Here is a 13,594-nt window from a genome sequence, read left to right on the forward strand (position 1 = left end):
AGGTAGAGCACACGCGAGAGCGCGCACGAGAGAGCACGCACGAGAAGGCACGCACGAGAAAGCACGCACGAGAGAGAGAGAGAGAGAGCGCGTACAAGAGAGAGAGAGAGCGCGTACGATAGAGAGAGAGAGCGCGCACGAGAGAGCACGCACGAGAGAGAGAGAGCGCACGAGAGAGAGAGAGCGCACGAGAGAGCGCGCGCACGAGAGAGCGCGCGCACGAGAGAGCGCGCGCACGAGAGAGCGCGCGCACGAGAGAGCGCGCGCACGAGAGAGCGCGCGCACGAGAGAGCGCGCGCACGAGAGAGCGCGCGCACGAGAGAGCGCGCGCACGAGAGAGCGCGCGCACGAGAGAGCGCGCGCACGAGAGAGCGCGCGCACGAGAGAGCGCGCGCACGAGAGAGCGCGCGCACGAGAGAGCGCGCGCACGAGAGAGCGCGCGCACGAGAGAGCGCGCGCACGAGAGAGCGCGCGCACGAGAGCGCGCGCACGAGAGAGCGCGCGCACGAGAGAGCGCGCGCACGAGAGAGCGCGCGCACGAGAGAGCGCGCGCACAAGAGAGCGCGCGCACGAGAGAGATCGCGCGCACGAGAGAGATCGCGCGCACGAGAGAGATCGCGCGCACGAGAGAGATCGCGCGCACGAGAGAGATCGCGCGCACGAGAGAGATCGCGCGCACGAGAGATCGCGCGCACGAGAGAGATCGGGCGCACGAGAGATCGGGCGCACGAGAGATCGCGCGCACACGAGAGATCGGGCGCACACGAGAGATCGGGCGCACACGAGAGATCGGGCGCACACGAGAGATCGGGCGCACACGAGAGAGAGCGCGCACACGAGAGATCGGGCGCACACGAGAGAGAGCGCGCACACGAGAGAGCGCGCACACGAGAGAGAGCACGCGCACGAGAGAGAGCGCGCGCACGAGAGAGAGCGCGCGCACGAGAGAGAGCGCGCGCACGAGAGAGAGCGCGCGCACGAGAGAGAGCGCGCGCACGAGAGAGAGAGCGCGCGCACGAGAGAGAGCGCGCGCACGAGAGAGAGCGCGCGCACGAGAGAGAGCGCGCGCACGAGAGAGCGCGCGCACGAGAGAGAGCGCGCGCACGAGAGAGCGCGCGCACGAGAGAGAGCGCACGCACGAGAGAGAGCGTTCGACAGATCGCGCACGAGAGAGAGAGAGATCGCGCAAGAGAGAGATCGCGCACGAGAGATCGCGCACGAGAGATCGCGCACGAGAGATCGCGCACGAGAGAGAGATCGCGCACGAGAGAGAGATCGCGCACGAGAGAGAGATCGCGCACGAGAGAGAGATCGCGCACGAGAGAGACCGCGCACGAGAGAGACAGCGCACGAGAGAGCGCACGCACGAGAGAGAGAGCGCGCGCACGAGAGAGAGAGCGCGCGCACGAGAGAGAGAGCGCGCGCACGAGAGAGAGAGCGCGCGCACGCACGGGAGAGAGCGCGCACGCACGGGAGAGCGCGCACGCACGGGAGAGCGCGCACGCACGGGAGAGCGCGCACGCACGGGAGAGAGAGGTCGCGCACGAGAGAGAGAGGTCGCGCACGAGAGAGAGATAGCGCACGAGTGAGAGATAGCGCACGAGAGAGAGAGAGATCGCTCACGAGAGAGAGAGATCGCGCACGAGAGAGAGATCGCGCACGAGAGAGAGATCGCGCACGAGAGAGAGATCGCGCACGAGAGAGAGAGAGAGAGAGAGAGAGAGAGATCGCGCACGAGAGAGAGCGCGCGCACGACAGAGAGATCGCGCGCGCACGAGACAGAGAGAGCGCGCACGAGCGAGAGCGCGCGCACGAGAGAGAGAAATCGCGCCCGAGAGAGAGAGATCGCGCACGAGAGAGAGAGATCGCGCACGAGAGAGATCGCGCACGAGAGAGAGAGAGAGATCGCGCACGAGAGAGAGAGAGGGATCGTGCACGACAGAGAGAGAGCGCGAGAGCGCGCGAGAGAGAGAGATCGCACGAGAGAGAGATCGCACGAGAGAGAGATCGCACGAGAGAGAGAGCGCACGAGAGAGAGAGCGCACGAGAGAGAGAGCGCACGAGAGAGAGAGCGCACGAGAGAGAGAGCGCACGAGAGAGAGCCCGCACGAGAGAGAGCCCGCACGAGAGAGAGAGAGCGCACGAGAGAGAGAGAGCGCACGAGAGAGAGAGAGCGCACGAGAGAGAGCCCGCACGAGAGAGAGAGCCCGCACGAGAGAGAGAGCCCGCACGAGAGAGATACAGAGAGAGCACGAGAGAGATAGAGATCGTGCACGAGAGAGAGGGCACGAAAGAGAGAGGGAGAGCACACGAGAGATCGCGCGCACGGGAGATCGCGCGCACGAGAGATCGCGCGCACGAGAGATCGCGCGCACGAGAGATCGCGCGCACGAGAGATCGCGCGCACGAGAGATCGCGCGCACGAGAGATCGCGCGCACGAGAGATCGCGCGCACGAGAGATCGCGCGCACGAGAGAGAGAGAGATCGCGCACGAGAGAGAGAGAGATCGCGCACGAGAGAGAGGGCACGAAAGAGAGAGGGAGAGCACATGAGATGGCGTGCACGAGAGAGCGCGCATGAGAGAGAGAGCGCACGCACGAGAGAGAGAGCGCGCGCACGAGAGAGAGAGCGCGCGCACGAGAGAGAGATCGCGCACGAGAGAGAGATCGCGCACGAGAGAGAGATCGCGCACGAGAGAGAGATCGCGCACGAGAGAGAGATCGCTCACGAGAGAGACAGAGATCGCTCACGAGAGAGACAGAGATCGCTCACGAGAGAGAGAGAGAGAGAGATCGCTCACGAGAGAGAGAGAGAGAGAGATCGCGCACGAGAGAGAGAGAGAGAGAGATCGCGCACGAGAGAGAGAGAGAGAGATCGCGCACGAGAGAGAGATCGCGCACGAGAGAGAGATCGCGCACGAGAGAGAGATCGCGCACGAGAGAGAGAGAGATCGCGCACGAGAGAGCGCGCGCACGAGAGAGAGAGAGCGCGCACGAGAGAGAGAGAGCGCGCACGAGAGAGAGAGAGCGCGCACGAGAGAGAGAGAAATCGCGCACGAGAGAGAGAGAAATCGCGCACGAGAGAGATCGCGCACGAGAGAGATCGCGCACGAGAGAGATCGCGCACGAGAGAGATCGCGCACGAGAGAGATCGCGCACGAGAGAGATCGCGCACGAGAGAGATCGCGCACGAGAGAGATCGCGCACGAGAGAGATCGCACACGAGAGAGAGAGATCGCGCACGAGAGAGAGAGATCGCGCACGAGAGAGAGAGAGAGATCGCGCACGAGAGAGAGAGAGAGATCGCGCACGAGAGAGAGAGAGAGATCGCGCACGAGAGAGAGAGAGATCGCGCACGAGAGAGAGAGGGATCGTGCACGACAGAGAGAGCGCGCGCGAGAGAGAGAGCGCGCGCGAGAGAGTGAGCGCGCGCGAGAGAGTGAGCGCGCGCGAGAGAGAGCGCGCGCGAGAGAGTGAGCGCGCGCGAGAGAGTGAGCGCGCGCGCGCGAGAGAGAGAGCGCGCGCGCGAGAGAGAGAGCGCGCGCGAGAGAGTGAGCGCGCGCGAGAGAGAGAGCGCGCGCGAGAGAGAGAGCGCGCGCGAGAGAGAGAGCGCGCGCGAGAGAGAGAGAGAGAGAGAGCGCGCGAGAGAGAGAGATCGCGCGAGAGAGAGAGATCGCACGAGAGAGAGAGCGCACGAGAGAGAGAGCGCACGAGAGAGAGAGCGCACGAGAGAGAGAGCCCACACGAGAGAGAGAGCCCGCACGAGAGAGAGAGCCCGCACGAGAGAGAGAGCCCGCACGAGAGAGAGAGCCCACACGAGAGAGAGAGCCCGCACGAGAGAGATACAAAGAGAGCACGAGAGAGATAGAGATCGCGCACGAGAGAGAGGGCACGAAAGAGAGAGGGAGAGCACACGAGAGCGCGCGCACGAGAGAGATCGCGCGCACGAGAGAGATCGCGCGCACGAGAGAGATCGCGCGCACGAGAGAGATCGCGCGCACGAGAGATCGCGCGCACGAGAGATCGCGCGCACGAGAGATCGCGCGCACGAGAGATCGCGCGCACGAGAGATCGCGCGCACGAGAGAGAGAGATCGCGCACGAGAGAGAGAGATCGCGCACGAGAGAGAGAGATCGCGCACGAGAGAGAGGGCACGAAAGAGAGAGGGAGAGCACACGAGATGGCATGCACGAGAGAGTGCGCACGAGAGAGCGAGATCGCGCACGAGAGAGAGAGAGAGAGAGAGAGAAATCGCGCACGAGAGAGAGAGAGAGAGAGAGAGAAATCGCGCACGAGAGAGAGAGAGCGCGCGCACGAGAGAGAGAGAGCGCGCGCACGAGAGAGAGAGCGCGCGCACGAGAGAGAGAGAGCGCGCGCACGAGAGAGAGAGAGCGCGCGCACGAGAGAGAGGGAGAGTTCGCGCACGAGAGAGAGTTCGCGCACGAGAGAGAGTTCGCGCACGAGAGAGAGTTCGCGCACGAGAGAGAGATGGCGCACGACAGAGAGATGGCGCACGACAGAGAGATGGCGCACGACAGAGAGATGGCGCACGACAGAGAGATGGCGCACGACAGAGAGATGGCGCACGACAGAGAGATGGCGCACGACAGAGAGATGGCACGCACACGAGACAGGGAGAGCGCGCACGAGAGAGAGCGCACGAGAGAGCACGAGAGAGAGCGCACGAGAGAGAGAGCGCACGAGAGAGAGCGCCCGCACGAGAGAGATAGAGAGAGAGCACGAGAGAGAGCACGAGATAGAGATCGCGAACGAGAGAGAGGGCACGAAAGAGAGAGGGAGAGCACACGAGAGAGCGCATACGAGAGAGCGCACACGAGAGAGATCGCGCGCACGAGAGAGAGAGAGAGAGATCGCGCACGAGAGAGAGCACGAAAGAGAGGGAGAGCGCACGAGAGCGCGCGCACGAGAGCGCGCGCACAAGAGAGCGCGCACAAGAGAGCGCGCACAAGAGAGCGCGCACGAGAGAGCGCGCACGAGAGAGCGCGCACGAGAGAGCGCGCACGAGAGAGCGCGCGCACGAGAGAGCGCGCGCACGAGAGAGAGCGCGCGCACGAGAGAGAGCGCGCGCACGAGAGAGCGCGCGCGCACGAGAGAGAGCGCGCGCACGAGAGCGCGCGCACGAGAGAGCGCGCGCACGAGAGAGCGCGCGCACGAGAGAGCGCGCGCACGAGAGAGCGCGCGCACGAGAGAGAGAGCGCACGAGAGAGAGCGCGCACGAGAGAGAGCGCGCACGAGAGAGAGCGCGCACGAGAGAGAGCGCGCACGAGAGAGAGCGCGCACGAGAGAGAGCGCGCACGAGAGAGAGCGCACGCACGAGAGAGAGCGTGCGACAGATCGCGCACGAGAGAGAGAGAGAGATCGCGCAAGAGAGAGATCGCGCACGAGATCGCGCACGAGAGATCGCGCACGAGAGAGAGATCGCGCACGAGAGAGAGATCGCGCACGAGAGAGAGATCGCGCACGAGAGAGAGATCGCGCACGAGAGAGAGATCGCGCACGAGAGATCGCGCACGAGAGAGAGATCGCGCACGAGAGAGACAGCGCACGAGAGAGCGCACGCACGAGAGAGCGCGCGCGCACGAGAGAAAGAGCGCGCGCACGGGAGAGCGCGCACGCACGGGAGAGCGCGCACGCACGGGAGAGCGCGCACGCACGGGAGAGCGCGCACGCACGGGAGAGAGAGGTCGCGCATGAGAGAGAGATAGCGCACGAGAGAGAGTTCGCGCACGAGAGAGAGTTCGCGCACGAGAGAGAGTTCGCGCACGAGAGAGAGAGTTCGCGCACGACAGAGAGATGGCGCACGACAGAGAGATGGCGCACGACAGAGAGATGGCGCACGACAGAGAGATGGCGCACGACAGAGAGATGGCGCACGACAGAGAGATGGCGCACGACAGAGAGATGGCACGCACACGAGACAGGGAGAGCGCGCACGAGAGAGAGCGCACGAGAGAGCACGAGAGAGAGCGCACGAGAGAGAGAGCGCACGAGAGAGAGCGCCCGCACGAGAGAGATAGAGAGAGAGCACGAGAGAGAGCACGAGATAGAGATCGCGAACGAGAGAGAGGGCACGAAAGAGAGAGGGAGAGCACACGAGAGAGCGCATACGAGAGAGCGCACACGAGAGAGATCGCGCGCACGAGAGAGAGAGAGAGAGATCGCGCACGAGAGAGAGCACGAAAGAGAGGGAGAGCGCACGAGAGCGCGCGCACGAGAGAGCGCGCGCACGAGAGAGAGCGCGCGCACGAGAGAGAGCGCGCGCACGAGAGAGAGCGCGCGCACGAGAGAGAGCGCGCGCACGAGAGAGAGCGCGCGCACGAGAGAGAGCGCGCGCACGAGAGAGAGCGCGCGCACGAGAGAGAGCGCGCGCACGAGAGAGAGCGCGCGCACGAGAGAGAGCGCGCGCACGAGAGAGAGCGCGCGCACGAGAGAGAGCGCGCGCACGAGAGAGAGCGCGCACGAGAGAGAGCGCGCACGAGAGAGAGCGCGCACGAGAGAGAGCGCGCACGAGAGAGAGCGCACGCACGAGAGAGAGCGCACGCACGAGAGAGAGCGTGCGACAGATCGCGCACGAGAGAGAGAGAGAGATCGCGCAAGAGAGAGATCGCGCACGAGATCGCGCACGAGAGAGATCGCGCACGAGAGAGAGATCGCGCACGAGAGAGAGATCGCGCACGAGAGAGAGATCGCGCACGAGAGAGAGATCGCGCACGAGAGAGACAGCGCACGAGAGAGCGCACGCACGAGAGAGAGCGCGCGCACGAGAGAAAGAGCGCGCGCACGCACGGGAGAGAGCGCGCGCACGCACGGGAGAGAGCGCGCACGCACGGGAGAGCGCGCACGCACGGGAGAGCGCGCACGCACGGGAGAGCGCGCACGCACGGGAGAGCGCGCACGCACGGGAGAGAGAGGTCGCGCACGAGAGAGAGATAGCGCACGAGAGAGAGAGAGATCGCTCACGAGAGAGAGAGAGATCGCTCACGAGAGAGAGAGATCGCGCACGAGAGAGAGAGAGAGAGATCGCGCACGAGAGAGAGAGAGAGATCGCGCACGAGAGAGAGATCGCGCACGAGAGAGAGATCGCGCACGAGAGAGAGAGAGAGATCGCGCACGAGAGAGAGAGAGAGAGAGAGAGAGAGAGAGATCGCGCACGAGAGAGAGCGCGCGCACGACAGAGAGATCGCGCGCGCACGAGACAGAGAGAGCGCGCACGAGCGAGAGCGCGCGCACGAGAGAGAGAAATCGCGCCCGAGAGATCGCGCCCGAGAGAGATCGCGCACGAGAGAGATCGCGCACGAGAGAGAGAGAGAGAGATCGCGCATGAGAGAGAGAGAGGGATCGTGCACGACAGAGAGAGAGCGCGAGAGCGCGCGAGAGAGAGAGTTCGCACGAGAGAGAGATCGCACGAGAGAGAGAGCGCACGAGAGAGAGAGCGCACGAGAGAGAGAGCGCACGAGAGAGAGAGCGCACGAGAGAGAGAGCGCACGAGAGAGAGAGAGCCCGCACGAGAGAGAGAGAGCCCGCACGAGAGAGAGAGCCCGCACGAGAGAGAGAGCCCGCACGAGAGAGAGAGCCCGCACGAGAGAGATACAGAGAGAGCACGAGAGAGATAGAGATCGTGCACGAGAGATAGGGCACGAAAGAGAGAGGGAGAGCACACGAGAGATCGCGCGCACGGGAGATCGCGCGCACGGGAGATCGCGCGCACGGGAGATCGCGCGCACGGGAGATCGCGCGCACGGGAGATCGCGCGCACGGGAGATCGCGCGCACGGGAGATCGCGCGCACGGGAGATCGCGCGCACGGGAGATCGCGCGCACGGGAGATCGCGCGCACGGGAGATCGCGCGCACGAGAGATCGCGCGCACGAGAGATCGCGCGCACGAGAGATCGCGCGCACGAGAGAGAGAGAGATCGCGCACGAGAGAGAGAGATCGCGCACGAGAGAGAGGGCACGAAAGAGAGAGGGAGAGCACATGAGATGGCGTGCACGAGAGCGCGCGCACGAGAGAGAGAGCGCGCGCACGAGAGAGAGAGCGCGCGCACGAGAGAGAGAGCGCGCGCACGAGAGAGAGAGCGCGCGCACGAGAGAGAGAGCGCGCGCACGAGAGAGAGAGCGCGCGCACGAGAGAGAGAGCGCGCGCACGAGAGAGAGATCGCGCACGAGAGATAGATCGCGCACGAGAGAGAGATCGCGCACGAGAGAGAGATCGCGCACGAGAGAGAGAGCGCGCACGAGAGAGAGAGCGCGCACGAGAGAGAGAGCGCGCACGAGAGAGAGAGAGCGCACGAGAGAGAGAGAGCGCACGAGAGAGAGAGCGCGCACGAGAGAGAGAGCGCGCACGAGAGAGAGCGCGCACGAGAGAGAGCGCGCACGAGAGAGAGCGCGCACGAGAGAGAGCGCGCACGAGAGAGAGCGCGCACGAGAGAGAGCGCGCACGAGAGAGCGCGCACGAGAGAGCGCGCACGAGAGAGCGCGCACGAGAGAGCGCGCACGAGAGAGCGCGCACGAGAGAGCGCGCACGAGAGAGCGCGCGCACGAGAGAGCGCGCGCACGAGAGAGCGCGCGCACGAGAGAGAGCGCGCACGAGAGAGAGCGCGCACGAGAGAGAGCGCGCACGAGAGAGAGCGCGCACGAGAGAGAGCGCGCACGAGAGAGAGCGCGCACGAGAGAGAGCGCGCACGAGAGAGAGCGCGCACGAGAGAGAGCGCGCACGAGAGAGAGCGCGCACGAGAGAGAGCGCGCACGAGAGAGAGCGCGCACGAGAGAGAGCGCGCACGAGAGAGAGCGCGCACGAGAGAGAGCGCGCACGAGAGAGAGCGCGCACGAGAGAGAGCGCGCACGAGAGAGAGCGCGCACGAGAGAGAGCGCGCACGAGAGAGATCGAGCGCTCGAGAGAGATCGAGCGCTCGAGAGAGATCGAGCGCACGAGAGAGATCGCGCGCACGAGAGAGATCGCGCGCACGAGAGAGATGGCGCGCACGAGAGAGATCGGGTGCACACGAGAGATCGGGCGCGCACGAGAGATCGCGCGCACACGAGAGATCGGGCGCACACGAGAGAGAGCGCGCACACGAGAGAGAGCGCGCACACGAGAGAGAGCGCGCACACGAGAGAGAGCGCGAACACGAGAGAGAGCGCGCACACGAGAGATCGGGCGCACACGAGAGAGAGCGCGCACACGAGAGAGAGCGCGCGCACGAGAGAGAGCGCGCGCACGAGAGAGAGCGCGCGCACGAGAGAGAGCGCGCGCACGAGAGAGAGCGCGCGCACGAGAGAGAGCGCGCGCACGAGAGAGAGCGCGCGCACGAGAGAGAGCGCACGCACGAGAGAGAGCGTGCGACAGATCGCGCACGAGAGAGAGAGAGAGATCGCGCACGAGAGATCGCGCACGAGAGAGAGATCGCGCACGAGAGAGAGATCGCGCACGAGAGAGAGATCGCGCACGAGAGAGAGATCGCGCACGAGAGAGAGCGTGCGACAGATCGCGCACGAGAGAGAGAGAGAGATCGCGCAAGAGAGAGATCGCGCACGAGAGATCGCGCACGAGAGAGACATCGCGCACGAGAGAGAGATCGCGCACGAGACAGAGATCGCGCACGAGAGAGAGATCGCGCACGAGAGAGAGATCGCGCACGAGAGAGACAGCGCACGAGAGAGACAGCGCACGAGAGAGAGCGCGCGCACGAGAGAGAGCGCGCGCACGCACGGGAGAGCGCGCACGCACGGGAGAGCGCGCACGCACGGGAGAGCGCGCACGCACGGGAGAGCGCGCACGCACGGGAGAGAGAGGTCGCGCACGAGAGAGAGATAGCGCACGAGAGAGAGAGAGATCGCTCACGAGAGAGAGAGAGATCGCTCACGAGAGAGAGAGAGATCGCTCACGAGAGAGAGAGATCGCTCACGAGAGAGAGAGATCGCGCACGAGAGAGAGAGAGAGAGATCGCGCACGAGAGAGAGATCGCGCACGAGAGAGAGATCGCGCACGAGAGAGAGAGAGAGAGATCGCGCACGAGAGAGAGAGAGAGAGATCGCGCACGAGAGAGAGAGAGAGAGAGAGAGAGAGATCGCGCACGAGAGAGAGCGCGCGCACGACAGAGAGATCGCGCGCGCACGAGACAGAGAGAGCGCGCACGAGCGAGAGCGCGCGCACGAGAGAGAGAAATCGCGCACGAGAGAGATCGCGCACGAGAGAGAGAGAGAGAGATCGCGCACGAGAGAGAGAGAGGGATCGTGCACGACAGAGAGAGAGCGCGAGAGCGCGCGAGAGAGAGAGATCGCACGAGAGAGAGATCGCACGAGAGAGAGATCGCACGAGAGAGAGATCGCACGAGAGAGAGAGCGCACACGAGAGAGAGCGCACACGAGAGAGAGCGCACACGAGAGAGAGCGCACACGAGAGAGAGCGCACACGAGAGAGAGCGCACACGAGAGAGAGATCGCGCACGAGAGAGAGATCGCGCACACGAGAGAGATCGCGCACACGAGAGAGATCGCGCACGAGAGAGAGAGAGATCGCGCACGAGAGAGAGAGAGATCGCGCACGAGAGAGAGAGAGATCGCGCACGAGAGAGAGAGAGATCGCGCACGAGAGAGAGATCGCGCACGAGAGAGAGATCGCGCACGAGAGAGAGATCGCGCACGAGAGAGATCGCGCACGAGAGAGAGAGAGAGAGAGAGATCGCGCACGAGAGAGAGCGCGCGCACGAGAGAGAGAGAAATCGCGCACGAGAGAGAGAGAAATCGCGCACGAGAGAGAGAGAAATCGCGCACGAGAGAGAGAGAAATCGCGCACGAGAGAGAGAGAGATCGCGCACGAGAGAGAGGGCACGAAAGAGAGAGGGAGAGCACACGAGAGAGCGCGCACGAGAGAGATCGCGCGCACGAGAGAGATCACGCGCACGAGAGAGAGAGAGATCGCGCACGAGAGAGAGAGAGATCGCGCACGAGAGAGAGGGCAAAAAGAGAGAGGGAGAGCACACGAGAGAGCGCGCACGACAGAGAGATGGCGCACGACAGAGAGATGGCGCACGACAGAGAGATGGCGCACGACAGAGAGATGGCACGCACACGAGAGAGAGATCGCGCACGAGAGAGAGCGCGCGCACGAGAGAGAGAGAAATCGTGCACGAGAGAGAGATCGCGCACGAGAGAGAGAGATCGCGCACGACAGAGAGAGATCGCGCACGAGAGAGAGAGAGAGATCGCGCACGAGAGAGAGAGAGAGATCGCGCACGAGAGAGAGAGAGATCGCGCACGAGAGAGAGAGAGATCGCGCACGAGAGAGAGAGAGATCGCGCACGAGAGACAGAGAGATCGCGCACGAGAGAGAGAGTTCGCGCACGAGAGAGAGAGAGATCGCGCACGACAGAGAGATGGCGCACGACAGAGAGATGGCACGCACACGAGACAGGGAGAGCGCACGAGAGAAAGAGAGAGCGCGGACGAGAAAGAGCGCACGAGAGAGAGAGCGCACGAGAGAGAGAGCGCACGAGAGAGAGAGCGCACGAGAGAGAGAGCGCACGAGAGAGATAGAGAGAGAGATCGCGAACGAGAGAGGGCACGAAAGAGAGAGATCGCGCGCACGAGAGAGATCGCGCGCACGAGAGAGATCGCGCGCACGAGAGAGATCGCGCGCACGAGAGAGATCGCGCGCACGAGAGATCGCGCGCACGAGAGATCGCGCGCACGAGAGATCGCGCGCACGAGAGATCGCGCGCACGAGAGATCGCGCGCACGAGAGATCGCGCGCACGAGAGATCGCGCGCACGAGAGATCGCGCGCACGAGAGATCGCGCGCACGAGAGATCGCGCGCACGAGAGAGAGAGATCGCGCACACGAGAGAGAGAGATCGCGCGCACGAGAGAGAGAGATCGCGCGCACGAGAGAGAGAGATCGCGCGCATGAGAGAGAGAGATCGCGCACGAGAGAGAGAGATCGCGCACGAGAGAGAGAGATCGCGCACGAGAGAGAGAGATCGCGCACGAGAGAGAGAGATCGCGCACGAGAGGGCCGAAAGAGAGAGGGAGATCACACGAGAGAGCGCGCACGAGAGAGATTGCGCGCACGAGAGAGATCGCGCGCACGAGAGAGAGAGAGAGAGAGATCGCGCACGAGAGAGAGGGCACGAAAGAGAGAGGGAGAGCACACGAGAGAGCGCGCACGAGAGAGCGCGCACGAGAGAGCGCGCACGAGAGAGAGAGATCGCGCACGAGAGAGGGAGAGAGAGAGACAGAGAGATCGCGCACGAGAGAGAGATCGCGCACGAGAGAGAGATCGCGCACGAGAGAGAGATCGCGCACGAGAGAGAGATCGCGCACGAGAGAGAGATCGCGCACGAGAGAGAGAGAGAGAGAGATCGCGCACGAGAGAGAGAGAGAGAGAGATCGCGCATGAGAGAGAGCGCGCGCACGAGAGAGAGAAAAATCGCGCACGAGAGAGAAATCGCGCACGAGAGAGAGAGAGAGATCGCGCACGAGAGAGAGAGAGAGATCGCGCACGAGAGAGAGAGAGAGATCGCGCACGAGAGAGAGAGGGAGAGCACAAGAGAGAGCGCGCACGAGAGAGATCGCACGCACGAGAGAGATCACGCGCACGAGAGAGAGAGAGATCGCGCACGAGAGAGAGGGCACGAAAGAGAGAGGGAGAGCACACGAGAGAGCGCGCACGAGAGAGCGCGCACGACAGAGAGATGGCGCACGACAGAGAGATGGCGCACGACAGAGAGATGGCGCACGACAGAGAGATGGCGCACGACAGAGAGATGGCGCACGACAGAGATGGCACGCACACGAGAGAGAGATCGCGCACGAGAGAGAGCGCGCGCACGAGAGAGAGAGAAATCGCGCACGAGAGAGAGAGAGATCGCGCACGAGAGAGAGAGAGATCGCGCACGAGAGAGAGAGAGATCGCGCACGAGAGAGAGATCGCGCACGAGAGAGAGCGCGCGCACGAGAGAGAGAGAAATCGCGCACGAGAGAGAGAGAGAGATCGCGCACGAGAGAGAGAGAGAGATCGCGCACGAGAGAGAGAGAGAGATCGCGCACGAGAGAGAGAGAGAGATCGCGCACGAGAGAGAGAGAGAGATCGCGCACGAGAGAGAGAGATCGCGCACGAGAGAGAGAGAGAGATCGCGCACGAGAGAGAGAGAGAGATCGCGCACGAGAGAGAGAGAGAGATCGCGCACGAGAGAGAGAGAGAGATCGCGCACGAGAGAGAGAGAGAGATCGCGCACGAGAGAGAGAGAGAGATCGCGCACGAGAGAGAGAGAGAGAGAGAGATTGCGCACGAGAGAGAGAGAGAGATTGCGCACGAGAGAGAGAGAGAGATCGCGCACGAGAGAGAGCGCGCGCACGACAGAGAGAGAAATCGCGCACGAGAGAGAGAGAAATCGCGCACGAGAGAGAGAGAAATCGCGCACGAGAGAGAAATCGCGCACGAGAGAGAGAGAGATCGCGCACGAGAGAGAGAGAGATCGCGCACGAGAGAGAGAGAGATCGCGCACGAGAGAGAGAGAGATCGCGCACGAGAGATCGCGCACGAGAGAGAGGGCCGAAAGAGAGAGGGAGAGC

The 13,594-nt window shown here is 64.0% G+C and overlaps 1 protein-coding gene across 1 annotated transcript; it reads left to right on the forward strand.

Annotated features, from left to right (window-relative positions):
* Positions 1-7,477: 7,477 nt before the first annotated feature.
* LOC137359155 (probable splicing factor, arginine/serine-rich 6) lies at positions 7,478-8,276 on the forward strand (the record flags this gene model as incomplete). The annotated part of the gene is made up of 2 exons (XM_068025227.1): positions 7,478-7,597; positions 8,226-8,276. Coding segments are annotated over 2 exons (171 nt in total), but the record flags the coding sequence as incomplete, so codon positions are not given.
* Between the last annotated feature and the right edge of the window lie 5,318 nt (positions 8,277-13,594).

This window comes from Heterodontus francisci, unplaced genomic scaffold, assembly GCF_036365525.1.
Source record: "Heterodontus francisci isolate sHetFra1 unplaced genomic scaffold, sHetFra1.hap1 HAP1_SCAFFOLD_1371, whole genome shotgun sequence".
In the NCBI taxonomy this organism is placed as follows: domain Eukaryota; kingdom Metazoa; phylum Chordata; class Chondrichthyes; order Heterodontiformes; family Heterodontidae; genus Heterodontus; species Heterodontus francisci.